Source organism: Rana temporaria, chromosome 9, assembly GCF_905171775.1.
Source record: "Rana temporaria chromosome 9, aRanTem1.1, whole genome shotgun sequence".
Lineage (NCBI taxonomy): Eukaryota > Metazoa > Chordata > Amphibia > Anura > Ranidae > Rana > Rana temporaria.
The window spans coordinates 99,758,127-99,780,488 of NC_053497.1; the positions used below are offsets into that span (position 1 = coordinate 99,758,127).

The window sequence follows — 22,362 nt, forward strand, 5'->3', positions numbered from 1 at the left end:
GAGTTCAGCTTTAAGCCTAGGTCAAAAATAAGTAATTTATAACTTATCCAGGCAGGTTATTATACCATAGGTTCGCATGATCTTTGAATTATTCCACTTTTTTTTTTCTTGGACCATTACTATATTAACTAACATGATATATCTTATAATGAGCCGATACATTTGTGTGTGTGTGTGTCAGACTAATAAGTGTCTGTATAATATATACTTAGAGAAGAAAAGGTTCTTCAGCTGAAAAAACATGTGTAAAGATTTAGAAAATGCCTTTTCTAGACAGAACAATGGAACATGGTCAACCAGGAAATGCCTGCCTAATGTCACAGATTATAAGTTGTCCCCAAACTCAATATGAAACTGGAAACTAACCCACACATATAATTTGTTCTTTGAAAATAAAACAAGTGTTTCCATAACTTTACAAGGTCCATCCAGGCCAGAAATATACAAAACTTAATCTTCATAAGTGGACACTAATGGGATTTTCATAATGATTTATTAGTGCTTAGCATCATATAATCATTATTTTTCTGTTACTTTTCAGGACATCGTAATGAAATATTATCTAAACTCGAGCTGTCTCCAGCAAAAGATCACATTGAAACCCGAGTGGGAAAAACTTTCACCATTACCTGCAGGTAAGGGAAGAAAATACTATAAAGTTATGGGTATCATTGTATCAGTGTGGATTCAGGAGATATAGCATGAATGCAACTATAGTCTCCCTAGCAGTGTTTATGATATTGGTGTTGATTTACTAAAGCCTGGAGAGTGCAAAATCTGGTGCAGCTCTGCATAGAAACCAATCAGCTTCCATTTGTTTTGTTTTTTTGTCAAAGCTTAATTAAACATGCTGAAGTTAGAAGCTAATTGGCCACCATGCACAGTTGTACCAGATTTTGCACTCTCCAGATTTAATAAATCAATTACATTGTGTTTTAAATACATTTTACATGTACACTTCCATGCTTGGTAAATTATGGCCAAAAAACAAAATTTAGGAAAAAGTGCAAAGCCAGACCCTTCATTGGGGAGGACAAATTCTATTCTATTCTATTTTATTATTATATATATCCAGAAGTATGGACGATTTACCACTCTTTTCATGTTTCAGTTATAGGCGTTTTTAGGATTAATTTATAAAAAGTCTTTGGAGATGATTTATATAAAATAATCCCATACTGGTTTTGTGGCAGTGACTTTGAAAACACTAAACCAGAGGCTTTTCTTCAATGGTTTACAAAAAGGAAAGTTAGAATATAAATAGCCGATATAAGTAAATCCCTATATTTTCCTTTTTTTTTTTTTTTTTATCAAAACGACTTTTATTGAGCATGAAAATAAAAATGGGTAGGCAGACGGATCAAAAGTGCAACATGCACTACAAGTAAAGGTATTATCCATTCGACATTCATGGAGACATATATAGCAGATACACATTGAAGTAAGGGGACATAGGGAATAAGTGGTTACACACAGGAGGAGGGAGCACAGACACATCTGGGGCACAGGAGCGCCAAGCTAACTGGAAACAGAAAATTCTTACGCTTTAAAGGGGACCGAAGGGGAAGGGTGGGGGGGGGAGAGGAGGCATAAAGGAGAAATGGGCAGGCAGCGGGCGGGGATAGCTTTTAGTCTACTGTAGAGCAAGTGGAGGAGTCTATATTTTCCTTTTTAAATAAATCAGATCCAGGTATGTATTTACATTGGTAGTGAATTCTCCTATCAAATGGGTCATTGGTTGTAGCTAAAAAAAAAGTAGTATCAACTATAAAGCTATAAAAGTATATTAAAAAAATGTGATGGTGCTCTCGCGCCTACCAAAAACAACTTTGAGATGAAAGAAATGATATAATGTGAAATGTAATAATGCTGCTAAGTCTAATAGTGTATAAAAGTGATAAATACAATAAAGTAGTGAAAGATGAAGTGACCAGCGCAATATTAAATGGCTATGTAGCAAAAAGTGTTTGTCAGTGAATCAAACTGATCATAAATAAAACATATAAACACAGTGCCAAAATATAAATATACAAAATAATGGTGATTATTCCAATCAGCATGTAGCAAGTGAAAAAATCATGCACAAAACAACTGTGATGCTGTGGTGAGTCAGCAAACAAATGAATTCTCAATAGTTCTGAGATGATAAAAGAGCTTTGAATAGCTAGTGCATAAATGGGATAAAGCAATAAATGCAATCAAAAGTTCCATCAAACAGCAATTCTCCAAAAGAAAATGGTGTGATAATCTTAGGAATCCTCCAATGTGGATCTTCAAAAAAATGTGCTCACAAAGCGCTTACGCTTTATCCCATTTATGCACTAGCTATTCAAAGCTCTTTTATCATCTCAGAACTATTGAGAATTCATTTGTTTGCTGACTCACCACAGCATCACAGTTGTTTTGTGCATGATTTTTTCACTTGCTACATGCTGATTGGAATAATCACCATTATTTTGTATATTTATATTTTGGCACTGTGTTTATATGTTTTATAAAAGTATATTGGTCGGGGGAAATATCCGATAGTATGCAGCAGATCTGAATATGGGATTTTATTCAGGTGTTTATGAAGAAGGCATACCACAGTATGTTGTCAACCACAGTACATGTCTCTGGACTTTGTCATCTTCCTATACCCTTTTTTTTTTTTTTTTTTTCATCTCTGAATCTTTTTTTGTGTTTTTAAGACATTTTGCTGTTATTCTGCTTAACCTCCCTGGCGGTCTTCCCGAGACTGACACGGGGTTAGATTTTCTTGCTACTATCGGTAACCCCGTGTCAGTCACGGGCTTGCCTCGCTAGATCCACAGGCACTTTTTACTTACCTTGTCCCTGGATCCAGCGATGCCACCGCGCTGTGTGAGCGAGCGGGACCTCGCTCGATTCACATAGTGCCTCCGTGTGACGCCGATCTCCGTTCCCTGCGACGTTACGACGCACGGGGACGGAGAACGGCGCCAAATTCAAAAAGGTAAACAAACACTATACACACAGTATACTGTAATCTTATAGATTACAGTACTGTATGTAAAAAAAACACACCCCCCCCTGTCCCTAGTGGTCTGCCCAGTGTCCTGCATGTCATTTTATATAATAAAAACCTTTTTTTCTCCCTGCAAACTGTAGATTGTCCATAGCAACCAAAAGTGTCCCTTTATGTCAAAAATAGTTTTAGATCAGCTAAAAAACAGCGATAATAAATTATAATCACTTGCAGAATTGTGCGATAGCGATTTGTGGGGAAATTCGTCATAAAAAAATAAAAGTAATGACAGCGACAATTCTGCAACTGAGCAAATTTCAGTGATTTTGATTTGATTACATTATTGAATAATTTTTATTATAATTATATTATTATTTGTTATAATTATTTATAATTATTTATTATATTATAATTTATAATTTTGTTTTTAAAAAAATGTAATACACGGGATGCCTATTAGAATCTTGTTTGGTCAGATTTAAGTGAGTTATTTCTAAAAATTACAGACCTACAATATAAAACGCCAAATTTCCTTGCAAATAATGGTACCGCTTTTAGCATGTTTTTTCTGAAAGAATCATACCGCCAGGGAGGTTAAAGGGCTGAATTCAGCCATAAAACTTGTGTATATTTTTTTTGTATTACCCTAAAACTGGATGTTGCTTTAGAGTCATGATTATTATTATTATACAGAATTTATATAGCACCAACAGTTTGTGCTGAGCTTTACAAAGCTTTATAAAGGAAGGCAATACAGCGATAATACAATTCTATTCAATTCAAGAGGGTTATGAGGGTTCTGCTTTTGCAAGCTTACAGTCTAATAGGTAAGGGCTGGTGGAACAAAAGGTAATAACTGTGAGGGATGAACTTAAGTGAAAAATAGAAGATTTGGTTATTAGCCAAAGGCAGGATAGGCTTCTCTGAAGAGATGAGTTTCAGGGATCACCCAAAAGTCGACAGAGTAGGAAAAAGCCGGACAGATTGGATAAAGGATGGGATAGGCTCTGGAGAAGTCATGGAGACGAGCATGGGAAGAGGAGACATGGGAGCTATAGGACTTGGGAGGAGCAGAGAGGACGGTTTGGGTGATATTTCGAGACGAGATAAGTAATATACCTTCTGAACACAAAACTAATTACTGACAACTAGTCTGCATTAAGTTAGGTCGCAATAAAGTCAGAATGCATCATTTGCATAATTTTTTAAGTATTCAAGCCAGAGAAATGGCATGTCAGCCAGGCATGGAGTGTTTTCAGAAGGATATGGTCAGCAATGGCTGTTAACATTTTTTTTCTTCAAACATGTAGTGTAAATATCTCACAATTCAGATCCCATATACAGTAGTCCCAGAAAAGTATTACACAAACTTTCTCAGGAAAACGTATACTTTGCACCAGAGGAAGTATTTGACATCAGAAAAGTAAATGCTAGAATAAAGAAATTTTTTGTTATGTGAAATTTATGTATGGCTGTGTATATGTGCATGTATGTACTTGTGTGATTGTGTGTGTGTGTTGATATATATATATATATATATATATATATATATATATATATATATATAGATAGATAGATAGATAGATAGATAGATAGATAGATAGATATTTAGATAGATAGATAGATCTATCTATATATGATAGATGGGGAAAGCTGGGTGCTGAAAATCCAGGATTTTGAGCCCCCAGCTATTGCAGGATACAGCGATGAGGCATGGTGACATCACCTTCATCTCGCTCAAAAGTCAAAAGTCAAGAATGACAAATAAAATGGCTTTCTATTTTTATAAAAGGTCCGCTTAAGACCCGGTCATGCACATTGGGAATTTAGGTGCAGGCGGAAGGCACATGTGTACAATCCAGCCCTGCTGACAGCTGCTGCGGCTGGATGGTGCAGTAAGCGGTTCCAATGTTTAGGGCAGTATGCACCCAGGGACAAATGCCGTCACACCAAAGAAAGTCTGAATTGGTTAGTTGTTGGAGTTATTTATTTTATTCATGAAAGTAGTAAAGGGTGCAGGTGCACTGCAAAAGTGTTATAAATATCCTTTGCTGTAACATGCTTCTGTTAAAAATTTTCATATAGAATACTAGGCTTATTGCCACAGAATGAATGCAATAAATAGTATGAAAAAGATAGAATTAGTAAATCTTTTTGAAAGACGTGTGAACTTCACACTGGGCATAAGGGTCATCCGTCTGTCTATAGCAGAGGCAGACGCCCAGTGCTTACGTGGGAATGTGTGATTACAAGTGGGTGTCACAGGCTGACACAGGCCGTGTACACATCACTCAGTGGCTGGAAGTGCTCTCAAGATGATCACCTCCGCAGCAGCATCACCCTCAGGAAGGCGGCACGCAGACAGTCTCAGCATGAAGCCAAAAACCTTTTTTTTTCTGGGAAGGAACAGGGAGGGGACGGGGATGTAGCAAAGACCTCAGTGACTTTGAAAAGCAATTCATTTATTTTCAAGTCAGTGGATTTCCTTTAGAATAAGTGTTTCATACATCTACATTTATCAGATGCTGCTTCTAAACGATTTCAGGATAAGTCATGGGCTAATTTCTTTGTAATGGAGGTACACAACTTCTAACACTTTCCATAACCAGAAAGGAACATTTTATGTAAACAGGGAAAGTCTCACTTCAATAAAAAGAATATGAGTTTTGAAACATTCTCACACCTCGCAAACAATTGAATTCAACATAAATAGGAGTTTCTTCTTTGGAATAAACTGTACAGTAGCTTTTAAATCTGAATGCTGAAACATTTAATATTTAGACTCAATATGGTTCTAAATATATATATTCAACATTCCTGGTCTTCAGGAGAGTATGCTGTCATGGTAGGAGCCCACATACTTGTAATTGTAGCCTTATACACACTATTAGATTTTCTGGCGATTTTTGTCTTCAGATTTACCAAAACCATGAAGTGCAAGGGCCTGCTTGGATGCATACAAATTGAAACTCCTAAAGTTTGACCTCATATTATATGGTTTTGGTAAATCTGAAGACAAAAATCGCCAGAAAATCTAATAGTGTGTATGGGGTCTAAGAATCAATAAACTCTCCAAGGACTGATCTTGTAAAAAATGTAGAGCCTGTTTTAACAATAATCCCTGGATTTCATAATGACTGTGCAGACATATTTTGAAAGGCGTCTCGCATACTTTCTACAAGAGGCACGGTGTGATCCAAATTTATGTACCTTTCTTGTACCTGAATTTGGTGCAATGCTTTTACATCCATTGCATGCATTTATGAAGAGATCTCGTGGTCTAAACTTGTTATTGTCAAGATGAAATCTTTAATGGAGACTTATCAAATTACCATATCTAATGCCCTGTATCTTTTACAATCGAAAATTCTGACCGTGTGTATGCCCCATCGGAGTAATTCCATCGGAAATTCCGATGAATTTCTTTGGAGTTTAGATAGAGAACATGTTCTCTTTTTCTCCGATGGAATTTCGTTGGAATTATGATGTGATTTTGGTCGGATAAAGGTCCAATCGTGTGTACGGGGCATAAGTCATAAAAATCCCCTTTTGAATTTCTCAAGATTTCCTATTATTTTCCATTATTGCAATGTAGGTGAAGTGGATGTACTATACATAGAAAGAAATAACAGTTTAATATAAAAAAAATAAACACTGTGGTTTCTTGATTAGGGCTGCTGACACACACTGTAAGGCCCTGTACCCACGATCAGTCCAAACCGATGAAAACGGACTGAAGTTTAGTTTCATCGGTTCACCGATGAAGCAGACTGATGGTCTGATGTGCCTACACACCATCAGTTCAAAAACCGATGGAGTCCAACGCGGTGACGTAAAACACAACGACGTGCTGAAGAAAATGAAGTTCGATGCTTCCAAGCATGCGTCGACTTGATTCTGAGCATGCCCAGGTTTGGAACCGATGCTTTTGCGTACTAACCATCGGTTTTGACCTATCGGTCAGGCGTCCATCGGTCCAATTTTAAAGAAAGTTCTCTGTTTCTGGACTGAAGGACTACAGACCGATGGGGCGTACACACGGTCGGTTTGGACCGATGAAACTGAACTTCAGTCCGTTTTCATCGGTTTGGACTGATCGTGTGTACGAGGCCTAAGCTTTATTGGTTTGATTCCAAAAGAGAGTTGGCCTTAATTAGCTCCACTTTCTTAAGATATGATAGGACAGTACTTTATTTTGAATCTGTTGCAAGTATTGTGCCACAATGTAGAAGTGGCAAAAATTAGAACTACCTGGAGCAAAAGTTGCTGTCAGGACCAACATTGTCGTAGATATTTCTTGAATTATATTCAACACATTAACAAGAGCAATTCATGTCAGAAACGTATCGCAGAACATTCATTGAACCTTCATTGAATTCATTGAATTACCCAATGTTTGATGAATCCTACTTACCATGCCTGAAATCTTTCATGAATCAAACCTTTAATTATATAGTACTGCTTACTTGAGTATTTACAGTATGTTGTACCAAAAATGGTGGCAAAGCTTCAAATGATATAGGAATGATTTATATTGTAGATATATTAAGATCATAATATAATAGATCATATACAACATATATTAGGCATGCTATTGTTTACGCAACATCCTTTTTATTACAGAGGAACTGGCCCTTTGACGTGGCACTGGCAGCACTTGCCATTTTCAAACCACAGCAGGATGGATGTAGAAGAGCATCGATGTAGGAAGCAAAGTGAAGCTCATCTTACATGTAGCAACTTAAAACTCACCAAAGCTGAAGTAAAAGACACGGGTTACTTCACTTGTCTTTATAAACACCAAACCAAGAATAGTCTGCGACTTCAAGCTAGAGTTTACTTGTATGTTAAAGGTAAAACTACATTTTATTTTCTCATTATTGAATTGCCATTGAAAAGTACTCATGCTTGATACAAATTCTCATACACCTGTGTAAGATCTTTGAGCTATGCCCACTGCAGATAAATAAAACTGTATACCACATCTGCAGCAAGACATTTGAACTTGATTCACCATATTCTGCTGCTCTCCAGGGCCGTTGCCTGAATTGCTTGTTGTAGGTAGTTCTGTACAGGTGTTGACAGCTCTGGAAGTCATTAGACAATGCTGTCAACAATCTTAAAAAGAACTACAGGATTTTGCCCTTTACTGATCAGAGTCCTAAGGGAGAAACATCCCTTCAGTTCTCTGATTAAGATTTCCTGAAGTAACTTCTGTTTTAGTGATCTTATTTTGAAATCAGATAGGACAGGATCTGTCAACAGGTACTTATCTCTATTTGATCTGTGATCTCTTGCTAGTATAGTATAACAGGAAATCTTGCTGTTAACCACAAGACTGACACATGGGGCTTTCTACTCTATAAATATCTGTACTTTACTTTCAAGATCTTTGATTAGAAGACAAAGCCTATAACGGCTTTTACTAGGGCTACAGCTTAGAATTGCTTTTGGGTTCATATTGCACTACTTCAACAGTTTTGTCTGGCTGTAGAGAGCCAGTTGTATATTTTTAAACAAAATACAAGCACTATTCATTGCAAGAACATTCATTCTTAAGGCCCGTACACACGATCGGATAATCCGACGGGAATTGTGTGATAACAGGCTGGTGTCAGATAATCCAACCATTTGTATGCTCCATCAGACAATTGTCAGACTTTCCACCAACAAATGTGGGATAGCATGCTTTAAAATTGTCTGCCAACAAATGTGTGTTGTCGGATTATCTGATCGTGTGTACACAGGTCCTTCAGACAAAACTCCAAAGTAAAAAACGCGCATGCTCAGAAGCAATGCTCGCTATAACACAACATTAGCAGAAGTTGCCCAAAGGGTGACACTAAAGAGCTGAAAAAACATGTTGTTTTGTGTTTGTTGGCCGACAGATCTTTGCGGTTTGTATGCAATACAAGTTCCTGGCCAACTCCCTTCAGGACAAAAGTCCAACGTTTTGTCCACAGAAAATCCGATCGTATGTATGAGGCTTTAAGGTTGAAAGTGTAGCTGTGCTCTGTGCTGACAGCTATATTTTGTAGTGTATTCAAATAAGTATTAGCTACAGAATTCAAGTAATTGAATTGTTTTGGCTAAAGGGGTGCAGTCACATTTCAGTCTGATCATGGATATACTGTGCATTTGTGCTTATAAGTTTACATACCCTGGCAGAATTTATGATTTCTTGGACATTTTTCAGAGAATATGAATCATAAAACAAACATTCTTCTGGGGGAGGGGTGAGCTTCAGAGCAGAGAGCCACTGACTTAGCCCAGGTTCACACTACTGCGATCACAGACATCACATGTAATACAGTTGTATGGCTGAACTCGCATTGAGTTTGCAGGGAAAAAAGTGCAGGGATTCCCCCCCCCCCCCCGCACTGAAATTGGATTGCATGGGTGTTCTCACCTATGCGATCTGATTTCTGTGCGAGTTCACAGTTCACACTGAGATCTTTGAACCGATCTGGGGGTGTCATTAACAGTGTAATGACACCCGAGCGGGTCGCAGAAGGCAGTATGAACTGCCTGCGGGAGAGGAGCGATGCAGGATGCGCTGATGTCTTTGGCACATGCGCACTCTTGAAAGGGCACAGCTGGGGTCATGTCGTGACTGGCACGCAAGTGACGCCACGTGACTTCGGCCAGTCACAGAGTTAGAATTAGCGGCCTCGGAAGGAAGAGGGGTGAAGAATGGACGCTTCCGGCCAGCGAGGAAATCGAGACATCGCAGGCTTTGGTTTCAGGTAAGTGACACATAATTGCCTAGTAGCCCATTATGCTTTACCTTTGCAGGGAAACAAAGAGGAAGTAAAAACCCATCAGGGTTTACTTCCTCTTTAAGCAAGCATTTGCAAAAACCTTTAACAAGCTTTAACCCCCTCAGCAGTAATCCCGAGTCTGGCTCGGGGTGGAATTTCAGGACCAAAAGCGGTAACCCCGAGCCAGACTTGGGATCTCCTTGCAGTGTCCACAGGCAGAGTTACTTACCTTGTCCCTGGATCCTGCAATGCCTCCCCGCTGTGTGATCGAGTTGTGTCCTCCTCGCTCGATTCACAGTGCCGAGTGCCGCCAAGCTCCGTTCCCTGCGACGTTACGGCGCACGGGGGGTGGAGATCGGCGCCAAATTTTAAAAAGTAAATAAACACAATACATACAGTATACTGTAATCTTATAGATTACAGTACTGTATGACAAAAATACACACCCCTTTGTCCCTAGTGGTCTGCCCAGTGTCCTGCATGCACTTTTATATAATAAAAACTGTTCTTTCTGCCTGGAAACTGAAGATTGTCCATAGCAACCAAAAAGTGTCCCTTTATGTCAAAAGTGGTTTTAGACCAGCTAGAAAAAAGCGATATTAAATTAGAATCACTTGCAGAATTGAGCGATAGTGATTTGTGGGGAAATTCGTCATCAAAAAATTAAAAGTAATAATTTTTATTAATATTATATTATTTGTTATAATTATTTATATTTATTTATTATATTATAATTTATGATTTTGTGTTCCAAATTTTATTATACCCAGGATGTCTACTAGACTCTTGTTTAGACAGATTTAAGTGAGTTATTCCTAAGAATTGCAGGCCTACAATATAAAACGCCAAATTTCCATGCAAAATAATGGTACCGCTTTCAGCACCTAAAATCTGAAATAATCATACCGCCAGGGAGGCTAAATAACTTGTTGTTATACCCCTCAGTTGATTGTATAGTAAATACAATAGTGAAAGTGCTGGTGATAGCTTGAAGCATGCCTTTACCAGGCTTCAGTGGGCTTTATCAAGCTTTAACGATGTAGGAGCTCTGTTCGTTTCTGTCACATTTATTGTTTGAGGATCTTTGCTTGAAGGTTTTTTTAAACAGCTGCCCACAGACTGGTTACATTTTATTTTTATATATTTTTTTATTGTATTGATTTGTGTTTAATAAGTGCTGTTTTTAACTGTGCCCTCAAGCGCTTGTTGTTGTGGGCGCCCATATACACTGTTTTCTATAAGCTTTCGCATTGCCTGAAACCTTCAGAAAGCCAAGGATAATACTAATGGCAATAAATATTATTATTTGAAAAGGTTTTTTTTTCTGTCAGAGCGCAAAAGATACTAATGAAAACAGATTGCAAATGGGCTAGCTATGTCAGTTTGCTCAATCACATGCACATCTTCAAAGAACATATAAAGCCTGACCCCCATATCTGCACTGTACAGACCTTGCTCTTACACAATGGTTAAGCTGATAGACTCATAACAAGGACCAAAAGTAAGAAAACAGCAGAGGGGGTAACATCAACATAGTGATGAGCTCTTGAGTTCTGTTTATTTCCTCTCATGGTTTCCTTCCAAGAACTCTGCACAATAGAAAGCACATATGGTTTATATAGCATTGGCTGCTATAGGTTAACTCATCAACAAAATATATACGTTCAGTAAAGTAAAAAGCTAAAAATATATATTATATCAGCAAGAAAACTGCTGGCAGAGCTTTCTTGCTGAGAAAACCGAGCGTATGTACGAGGCTTTGAGGTTTCTTGTCGAGAAAACTGCCCAGAATCTAGACGAGAAAAATAGAGAACCTGCTCTCTATTTTTTTGTTGTGATTCTGGGCAGTGTTTTCCTGCCAAGAAACCCGAGCATCTGTATACTTACCTGCCTCCATGGAAACCCACGCATGCTCGAAATGACTTTGACGCATGCGCGGTAGCTTCTAAGGTATAGGTAGGGTGAAGCAAGATGGCGCATGCTCGTCGTAGTCGATGACGTCACCGCGTTCGTGCCATTCAAAAGAACAGCAGTTCTTTTGAATCGTACGTCTGTACACTCATCTGGCAAGAAAATCTTGCCAGGAATCTCGTCAGGAAAAACAATGTATTTTCCTGACGAGAATCCCGGCCGTGTGTACAGGGCTTAAGAGGAAGTTTTCCGATGGTAATACCTGTGCTGGTGATTTTTTCTTTCTTTGTTTCAGAGACTTAATTTAATGCCTGTTGTGTCTTATGAACAAGAAGTGAACCAAATGGGGTACACTCGGCAAAAAAATAAAGCAAAAATGTATTTGACAGATTTTAACCAATCTCCACCTCAAAATAAAGAAAAAAGTTTTACCTTAACGTGTACTTTTTTTTTTTTTACATTGTTCTGTTTAAAAGGTATCCTAACTAGTGATTTCACATACCCTCTTCAGATTATACACAGCCGTTTCTGGAGATGAATACAGCAACCCCAGGAACTGCAATAATGGGTGTTAAAGCGAATGAACTGATTGTTCCTTGTCGAGTCAGTTCACCGGAATTCAAGGTCACCTTACAGTATGTAAGTAAAGCACGTCTTACAAAGCTTGTGCTGGGAACTTTTGAGTCCCAGGAAGGAAATCTTGAAAGCCTGTTCAATACAGTATTTATTTCATGAGCAAGAACAGGGTTGATAATAAGGATATTTTACAAAACAAGCTTGTAATTGTTGTGATCCTACAATCAACCATATACTTTAAGCAAAGCTTGCACACCGTTATCTTCCTAGTTGATCTTGAATCAATTCTTTTATTTAAACAATGTTTTTCTGTCCCCACCTACACATGCATTCAGTTTCAAGGAAACTGAACTGAATTTCCTTTATTATACACCATTTCACCTCTGTTTTTAGAAACAATAACCTACCAATGACTTAACATATATGTACACAATACATGCAACATATTTTTATCTGATTGCTGCTGCATACAAGAAAAAAATATATATAAAATTGTAACTTTATTAACTACTTCTGGACTGCCCACTGCACATATACTGCGGCAGGGCGGCCTGGCTGCGCAAAACGCACCTGTACGTTGTTCCTGACTTCCGGGTTTGGGGCACGCGCTGAGCCGCCGGCAACCAGCATCACGCTGTGAGTGGGAGCCAATCAGCAGGTCCGCCAGCCACCCGTGATCATTCAGAGGAGAGACAGAACGGCGGTCTGCCTATGTAAACAAGGCAGACCGTTGTTCTGTCAGACAGGGAGAGAGAGATCTTGCTAATCAGGAACACAGATGTCACTCTTCCTGCAGTCATTCCATCCCACACACCATTCCATTCCCTAGAAGCACACTTAACCCTTTGATTTCCCCTGATGTTAATCTCTTCCCTGCCAGTGTCATTAGTGCAGTGACAGTGCATTTTTTAGCACTGATCACTGTATTGGTGTCACTGGTCCCCAAAAACTGTCACTTCGTGTCGAATTTGTGTGCCGTAATGTCGCAAGTCCGGCAAAAAATTGCTGATCACCGCCATTACTAATAAAAATAAAAATATCCCATAGCCTGTAGATGCGATACATTTTGTGCAAACCATTCAATATAGGCTAATTGGGATTTTTTTAACAAAAATATGTAGCAGAATACAAATTGGCCTAAATTGCTAAAGACATTTTTAGATTTTTTTTTACATATTTTTATTGGGTATGTTTTCTAGCAGAAATTAAAATATAGAGTTCCTCGAATTATGTCTTTATGGACCTGGCTTTGCACACTGGGGCACAGTCATGCAGGAACAAAAATGGCCTTCCTCAAACTGTTGCCACTAAGTTGGAAGTGTAATTTTGTATACCACGTTTTTGTATGTTGTAGCAACGGCATAGGATTAACCTGTACCCTTCACTGGAAGTACCTGAAATTTATTATTTGGAAGCATGTCCACATATTTTTGGCCATTTAGTGTAATATATCCTGATAATTAAATGCTTAGAATTAGACTGAGTGAGTGAGTGAAAAACGTATATAGCGCTACACATGCGAACTAAATCGCCTCTGGGCGCTTGTCATCACTCAGTTCACTGAATAAGTGTTTATTTTCATATAATCGCTTTTCTTATAATGTATAGTAATATAGCATTGGAAGGTGCAACATTTCAGAATTTTGTAAAGTTGGGTCAGTATTTTGTTTTTTAAGTTTACAAGTTTTTTGAATGTTTGTATTTTTTATTAATAAAAATGTTTTTTTTTTTTGCAAAAAAATTATGACAGGATGCGACTGATGACAATGATTTTGCAGAGCATTCTGAGTTTCTAAAAGAAAAAGTATAGCAGTGACTTTAGCAGTGACCGGCTCTCATTTATAAAAACTCTGTACAGTGCTGTACAGAGCAGGAAGGGATTGGGTTGAGCCTCTTGGTTGACTCTGCATGTAAAATATTTTAGCTATTCAGTAAAAAGCAAAGCAGTTAAAGTTAGTCTGGTGAACATATGAAAAACAAGATGGATTTAAACCTGCTGGCTGGGGACAGTAAGGAAAGGAAAAATATTTTTAGCACTTTGTTTTTTTGTCTTAACCACTTCCATACAGGGCATATTCACCCCCTTCCTGCCCAGACCAATTTTTAGTTATCAGCGCTGTGGCACTTTGAATGACAATTGCGCGGTCGTGCAATGTGGCTCCCAAACAAAATTGACGCCTCTTTTTTCCCACAAATAGAGCTTTCTTTTGGTGGTATTTGATCACCTCTGTGGTTTTTATTTTTTGCGCTATAAACAAAAGAAGAGCGACAATTTTTAAAAAAAACACAATATATTTTACTTTTTTGATTCAATAAATATCATAATTTTTTTTTTAAAACATATTTTTTTTTAGACCGATACGTATTCTTCTACATATTTTTGGTAAAAAAATCGCAATAAGCGTATTTAATCGGTTTGCGCAAAAGTTCTAGCGTCTACAAAATAGGGAATAGAATTATGGCATTTTTATTTGTTTTTATTGTTTTACTAGTAATGGCGGTGATCTGCGATTTTTATTGTGACCGTGACATTGCGGCAGACATATCAGACACTTTTGACACATTTTTGGGACCATTCACATTTACACAGCGATTAGTGCTATAAGAACTGCACTGATTACTGTGTAAATGTGACTGGCAGGGAAGTGGTTAACACAAGGGGGGCGCTGAAGGGGTTAAATCTGTTCCCTAAAGTGTGTTCTAACTGTAGGGGGAGGGGACTCACAAAGGGAGGAGATCGATGTGTCTCCTCACTGCTGACAGGACATGGATCTGTGTGTTTACACACACAAATCCACGGTCCTGCCGTGATCGCGCGCCCCATAGCGGCCGGGAATGCAAGGACGTCATATGAAGTCCACTCTGAAGGAGGAAAGGTTCCCGCCGATGTCATTTTGCAATGACTCAGTAGGGAAGTGGTTAAACAAGATCAACATAGAACATACACAAAAAAAATATGCAACACCTTTATTGTGCAGTTTTGATAGAATGGGGAAAGGGGTTTACTGCGACCAGAAGGGAAATGAGGGAAAATCTGCAACCGGGAAACAGTCATCAATACAAAGCTTAGAGGGTTCTATCATTGCCGTAATTAACTTAAAAAACATTTTCATCTCTATGTTGTTAGAGAGATTTCCCCTCACTTCTTGTCCTGGTAAACCTTCCTACCAGACAGAAAGTTAAATAATCTCTCCAACAAGCCTCCAATGGCAATGAAATCTGACAACAGTTCTAATCCTTCCCCACTCTATCCAAAACTAAAAAAAGACTAGGGGTAAACTTTAAACCTGTTGTAGAGTTATGGAGTAGATGTTTTAAAAATATATTAATATCATGTTAGTTGCCATATAATCCTTCCCCAGTCTAACCTTGTGTCTTGTTAGTTGTCATAGAATCCTTCCCCCGTCTAACCTTGTGTCTTGTAAGTATTCTGCCGTTCAAATGATTTATTTGTTTGATGTAAACACTCTGTAAGGCCTCGTACACACGACCGAGTTTCTCGGCAAAAACCAGCAAGAAACTTGCTGGGAGATATTTTTTTGCAGAGGAAACCGGTCGTGTGTATATTTTCGTTGAGGAAACTGTCGAGAAACTCGACGAGCCAAAAAGAGAGCATGTTCTCTATTTCCTTGACAGGAATGGAGAAACTTGCCTTGTCGAGTTCCTCGACAGCCTAACAAGGAACTCGACGAGAAAAACAATGTGTTTCGCCCGTCGAGTTCCTCGGTCGTGTGTATGAGGCTTCAGGCATATCACATCCATAAACCCTATACGTTACAGTGACCAAGTGCTTGTGTTTATGCCTATGCAACAGGGTGAGCTAGGTGTGCTGTCCTGAAGGTGATTTTAGAACTCCATACATTGACTCCTGTTTTTGGTCAACTATGTGGTTTTACACACAGTATTTAAAGGCCAAGGTTGTGTATATAGGGACATTCAAACATTATCTTGATAAAGTTATAACACAGTTGTATTAATGATGAACAGGACAGGAAATAGCACTTTTCAGCAAGATAATGCCTAACTTTAGAGGGCAGCTATCTTGTGACAAGCTTTGGACAAAAAAAGACAATAGGGTTGAGTTACTAAATAGGCTGTTCATTTTGAAAGGGAAGTTGCACTTTGCAAGGGCTTTTGCCTCTAAGCGAATGTGGTGAAAGCTTAGTGAATGTGGTGAAGTTTCACTTTGCAAGCAGTACCCAATCACATACAATGCAACTGCACAAATCTTCACCTCTTTTGCTAATCTCTGGCAAGGGAAAAATTCCCTTGCAAAGTGAACAGCCTATTTGCCTTTAGTAAATCAACCCCAATGCACTTACTAACTTTTGAGATATCCTATACTGGACATGTAGGGAAATGACTGTCAGACCCTTCATTGCAAGTGAACGCCAATCTTGAAATACTGAAAACTCATTGTCCAGTTCCTAGATCCCTGGAGTGACATTTAGAAGAAGAATCTGTGATTGCAAGTGGTGTTGCAATTTTCATTTCTCTCAGTGCAATTTAAAAGTGGAATCCCTATACCCCAAATATTGCAAATACTCAGGCTTGAAATCAAGCCTATATTATTATAATATAAACCTATGACTCATATAAAGTCTTTTCATAGGAAGTTTTTCCTGTGAGTCAACTTGCAGATAGTTGGTAATTATGCTCACTATGTGTAGAGTTTCAGTTGGCACTTAGATTCATGGTCATTACAAATATTTCAGAATGGCCAGTCCGAAAACTGTAGTTGTTGCAAGGAAATGATAGAGCCTTGTGGAGACATTCAGTCGGCTTCCTGTGTATAAAGGAAACCTGGGAAGGGGAGTACGCTGCGATGGATAAATATAGAACATCCGATCCCAAAATTAAGAGGACAAATGCTACCTGCAAGAAGGAAAAGGACTCACAAAGAAATGTTTTGTACATTACAGCAAAGAACAGTTATGTGCCAGTGTTTTAAACCATTGTGAGAGTAGGTGCATCCAACTGCCTTTAACTTCTATAAGTAGAATAGTAATCTAAACTTGTAAAAATACAAATTACCTTAAAAAAAAGAGTGAGAATTCTGTTTTTCATTGTGCTGGAAAAAAAGTAAAATCCTTGTAATTTTTTACATTGCTGTGAAAATGTATACAATTTCAATTTCAGGCATATGCAAAGTGCATTTCCAATGGTGACTTACATTGATTATTTTGGAAATAGAGCTCCCAGGGAAGTGCAAATGATGTCTTACCAGACCCTATAAAGAAAATTGAGTACTGTCTGTGATACTTTTTTATTTGCACTAACATGCAATTTTTCAGGGCAAGCTTTTGGGGTATGTCCCCTTATTCAAGGTCCAAGCAGTACTGATTCACAAATTTTTTAGCAGAAAGGGAAAAAAACAAAAAACAAACACATACAAATCAATGGTAATAAAGCTAGCAGCAGAGTTAGTGAGATAAGACAGAGGAAGAGCTATAGACTGGTGTGTGTGTGTGTGTGGGGGGGGGGGGTATGCTGGTCACAGAGGGGGTCATAAAAATGTAGTATAATGGGTAATGGAATCAATATCTAAATTTAGGCCATTCGTTTTTGTGTCGAAAAGAATTATCATTCTTAGTTCAAACATTTTCCTTTCCTGGATAGTTCTGAAATTCCCTTTAAAGCGGATTTCCACCCAAAAGTGGAGCTTCCTCTTTAAGCACTCCTCACCCCCTTACATGCCACATTTGGCATGTCATTTTTTTGGGGGGGTGTGGGGGCTTCAGTAGGAGTGGGACTTCCTGTCCCACTTCCTACTTCCCCCTACGGGCTGCCTAGGTGACTCCTCCTTTTGCCTTAGGTGGCCCCTCCCTCTATGCGGTCTATGCCCACAATGAGAATGGAGGCGCCGGCACAGAGGGGGGTGAGGAGAGACGCTCTGGGCGGCTGCATTGCTGGACCTTGGAGCAGGTAAGTGTCTGTTTTTTTTCTTTCCACTGATATGAAGCACTATTCCTCCCACTGACACCAACAATGGGGCACTATATCTTCCACAGATACCAAGGATGGGATACTATTCCACCTACTAATAGGGGGAATACTACTCCTCCTATTGACCACCAACCCGGAGGCCATATTTATTCTTACTGATGCTGGGCCCGTGAAATTTTCTGCCCCTGTTGGCCACAATCCGGCCCTCCTAAAGTCTGAAGGACAATAAAGTGGCCCTTTGCATGAAACGTTTGGAGACCCATGCTCTAGGCAATCTCCTGGGACACGTGACAGGTTAGATCAATCTGTTCAAAAGTGTCACACACACAAATGGGACCTTCAATATCATGGGATCTTACAACTGTACCTCCTGTAATGTTGTGTACCTAATCCAATGCAAAAGGTGTGGCAAAGGATCTTATGTTGGTAAAACAGGACAGAAATTGCAAGCGAGGATGAATTTGCATAGACATACCATCAAGGAACATAAAGAAGACAGTTTATGCACACCTGTGGGACATCACTTCTCACAACCAGACCACACTATAAAAGACCCCAATGTTTTAGTTCTTAAAGGGAATTTCAGAACTATCCAGGTAAGTGACATTACAATTATCACCAGACAAGGCGGTAGAGCAACAATCTGCACAATGCTCTTTGTGAATTTGCTGCGGTGTCATAAAAAATCACTTTCAAGCAAATAATTTAACTTTGAATGAGGAGTAATGGTAGCATGGCATTTTCAGGGCCAGTTTCTTGAAGGAGTCATTTCCTTGTAATGTGTGTTAAAAAAAATCTACTTGTAGTCTTCATTGGATGTCCTTGTGAAAGGATGAAAGCACAGGATAGCAGTTTAGGAGACAAGGACAAATTGAGGATTTCCCATCACGTTATGTCTCAATGACAATAGAATCCAGGACAAAAAGAAGTAGTAAATCTACCTAGTGGGAACACAAACTAAAAGAAAATAAAAAATAATCCCTTACAGGGGTTCTAATACTTTCCTACTTTATGAAAAACTTTTGACTAGACATAAATCTTAATCATCTTGCACCCAAAAATAAATAATTTTATGTGGAGCATGTGAAGCATGTCTTTAACATTTCCTGAGAGTGTGATGCTATTTGGGTATCAGTGTCTTGGCTGTAATTTCAGAAAAGCAGTAATAACTTTTTTTGTAGGAAAAATCTACAAAAAAAAATCTGAAGGTTAAATAATGGCAGATTGTGAATATATATATATATATATATATATATATATATATATATATATATATATATATATATATATATATATATATATATATATATATATACAGTATGTGTGTGTGTGTATGTGTGTGTGTGTAGGTGCACTCCATAATTCATTACCATACCAAGTAGAAATAATCAGTACTGATTTATTGCTTCACTAACTCTCCTTCTCTAATCTTAACTAAACATGCAGGGAAATAATACATTTGGTAAATTCCTTTAATAACACAACTGATCCTCAGGAAATCCTCCTAATGCTGTAAAATATATACAAAAATTTGCTAAGTGTATTAAAGCAACCCTTTAGCATTTAGGAACTGTTGGCAGTACAGTGTAACACAAGTCAGCAATTATTATGCTGCCGTGCCATATAGATGCCATTACATTAGCACTGTACTAACATGTGAATATTCAAAAACAAATTTCTACTCCACAGACTGCTGCCAACTGTGAACTTAACACTCAGCATGAGGATTATGGTGCCTATTTACAGCCGAGTGATGTGTCTCTTGAAGTGTGTTGCAGCATGAGCTTTTTTGGTCACTATAGACTGCAATGGGAGTTCCTAACAAATGCACATAATGCAAATTTTTCACGCAGTTTCTTGCATCTCCTTTTCATAATTTCTAGCTTTCCTATAAAGAAAAAAATTCTCTAGCCTAAGAAATGTGTGATTATGAATGCCCATAAAAACGCTTCACAAAAATGCTCAAAGAAGCTCAAGGGGAAACCTAGCCTGGGTGTCAGATATGAAGGTGGTTCCTCCCCTGGCTCACTCGACCTGTTGTGATATATGAGCAGGCAGGAGGAACTACAGTGGCTGGCAGGGGAGCAAGTATAAGATGCAGTGGCTGGGGAACAGAGAAGCCCCAGATTTTCGACACATGGACTGGCGGAAAGGTATGTATAGCAACCTTCTTCTTTTACAGGTGGGCTTTTGAATAAAAGTGATCCTGAGTCCAAGTCCAGCCAAAATGTATTTGTTGAAAAACTGCTAATGGGAATGGAACGTCTCTTAGGTTCTTACTGCTGTGTGTTCCAATTGTTGAGCCTCTGCCCCGGTGGTGAGGGGGGTAAGAACAAGAGATGTGATGGGAAAGCTCTTCAATGGGAATGAAGACTGGTTAGAACTTTTACCAGGTTTACACTAATGTTTGTACCTTCTCATCCTGGTAAACCTATTCCCCTAATTTGTTTGCGCTGGTGTCACAGGGATAAAAAAAAAAATGCAAAAAGAAATACAACATGTAAAAAAAGTGTTTAAAGTTGTGCTTTAAATATCCTAATTGTATATCCTGTGATTCTTAAAGTCATACACAACACACACATGAAGCTTTTTGTGGCAAGCCATTCCTCCATCCCATTAGCCACAGCACACTGCTGTTCACTTAATGCCTGGTAAAATGCATGTTTTATTGCATGTAGTGCGGATGTGTGAATGGGCTCTCAATTGTTCAGCACATGGCGTTCCATTAAGGCAGCACCACACTTAAAGGGGTTGTAAAGGTACAATTTATTTCCCTAAATAGCTTCCTTTACCTTAGTGCAGTCCTTCTTCACTTACCTCATCGTTCGATTTTTCTTTGAAATGTCCTTATTTCTTCTGAGAAATCCTCACTTCCTGTTTTTCTGTCTGTAACTACACACAGTAATGCAAGACTTTCTCCCTGGTGTGGATTGTCGTGCTCGCCCCCTCCCTTGGACTATAGGAGAGTCAGGACGTTCTCTACGTTGCAGATAGAGAAAGGAGCTGTGTGTTAGTGGGCGTCCTGACTCTCCTGTAGTCCAAGCAGGGGGCGAGCAGGACAATCCACACCAGGGAGAAAGCCTTGCATTACTGTGTGTACTTACAGACAGAAGAACAGGAAGTGAGGATTTCTCAGAAGAAATAAGGACATTTAAAAGCAAAATGGAAGGAAGAGGTAAGTGAAGGAGGACTGCACTAAGGTAAAGGAAGCTGTTTAGGGAAAACAAATGTACCTTTACAACCCCTTTAAGCTCAATTACATCATCAGCTTCAAACTGTTCTAGAAAATGGACATCATAAATATGAAGGACTGTGACTTAGTAGAAATACATATCAGAAATACAAACATTGTTACTAATCAGTAACAAAAAGAGACAAGGAAAGCAAAGAAACATTGCTAACAGAATTGTGTTGTTTATCATTTCCTGACATGGACTAAAATGAGAAGCTTTAAATAGGGATCATTCCAGCCAGACTTCCCTGAAAGGGCCAAGAGTTTGATTTACTAAAGGTAAATAGGCGTAAAGGTAAATAGGCTGGTCTCACTGTACAAGGGAAGGTGCACTCTGCAGCTCTCATCCAATCATGTGCAAGCAAAAACTCCGTGCACCTGATATGGGTGTTCTTTGTAAAGTTAAATTGCACCACATTCACTAAGCTCTGGGGATAATTCCACTACACAGTGTATTTTCTCTTGCAAAGTGAAAAGCCTACAAGTATATTGTGTCTGGATGCAGTTTAGTTCTATACATACTGAAGTGATGAGATAAACTACAGATACTGTCATAAAGACTTGTGGTGATTGGCAGCTCCTATGGGATGAACTGTGTGTTTGCTTTGGAATCACAATAAACACCTGCCCTTACTTAATAAAACAGACAAGTGTATGTTGAATTAGATGGATAGGAGAGGGAAATATGGAACCAATTACTAAAGTATGGAATGGGAGTGGAACTGCAATATGTCACTCCAAGATCCTTCATTTTCTGTAAAACAAAATCTTATCTTAAGTATTAAAGTTCAGACAAAACAAGACCAGGTTCAGAGCATTTAATCTGCACACATTGTATTTGATGCTGTTCTTATAGACTACAATCAATTATTTTCCCAAGACTGATGTAGGTGCTGTATAATCACACAAGAGCTGAATAAACATCATAAAAATGATAAAATAAAGTGCAG

General features: G+C 38.6%; 1 protein-coding gene across 1 annotated transcript in view; it reads left to right on the plus strand.

Annotated features, from left to right (window-relative positions):
* The window catches only part of LOC120913770 (vascular endothelial growth factor receptor kdr-like), a 239,058-nt gene that overhangs the window by 70,493 nt on the left and 146,203 nt on the right, over window positions 1-22,362 (plus strand). The window contains exons 2-4 of the mRNA XM_040323969.1: window positions 542-635; window positions 7,610-7,839; window positions 12,170-12,297. Coding sequence (XP_040179903.1) covers window positions 542-635; window positions 7,610-7,839; window positions 12,170-12,297 — 452 coding nt within the window. The remainder of the gene's footprint in view (window positions 1-541; window positions 636-7,609; window positions 7,840-12,169; window positions 12,298-22,362) is intronic.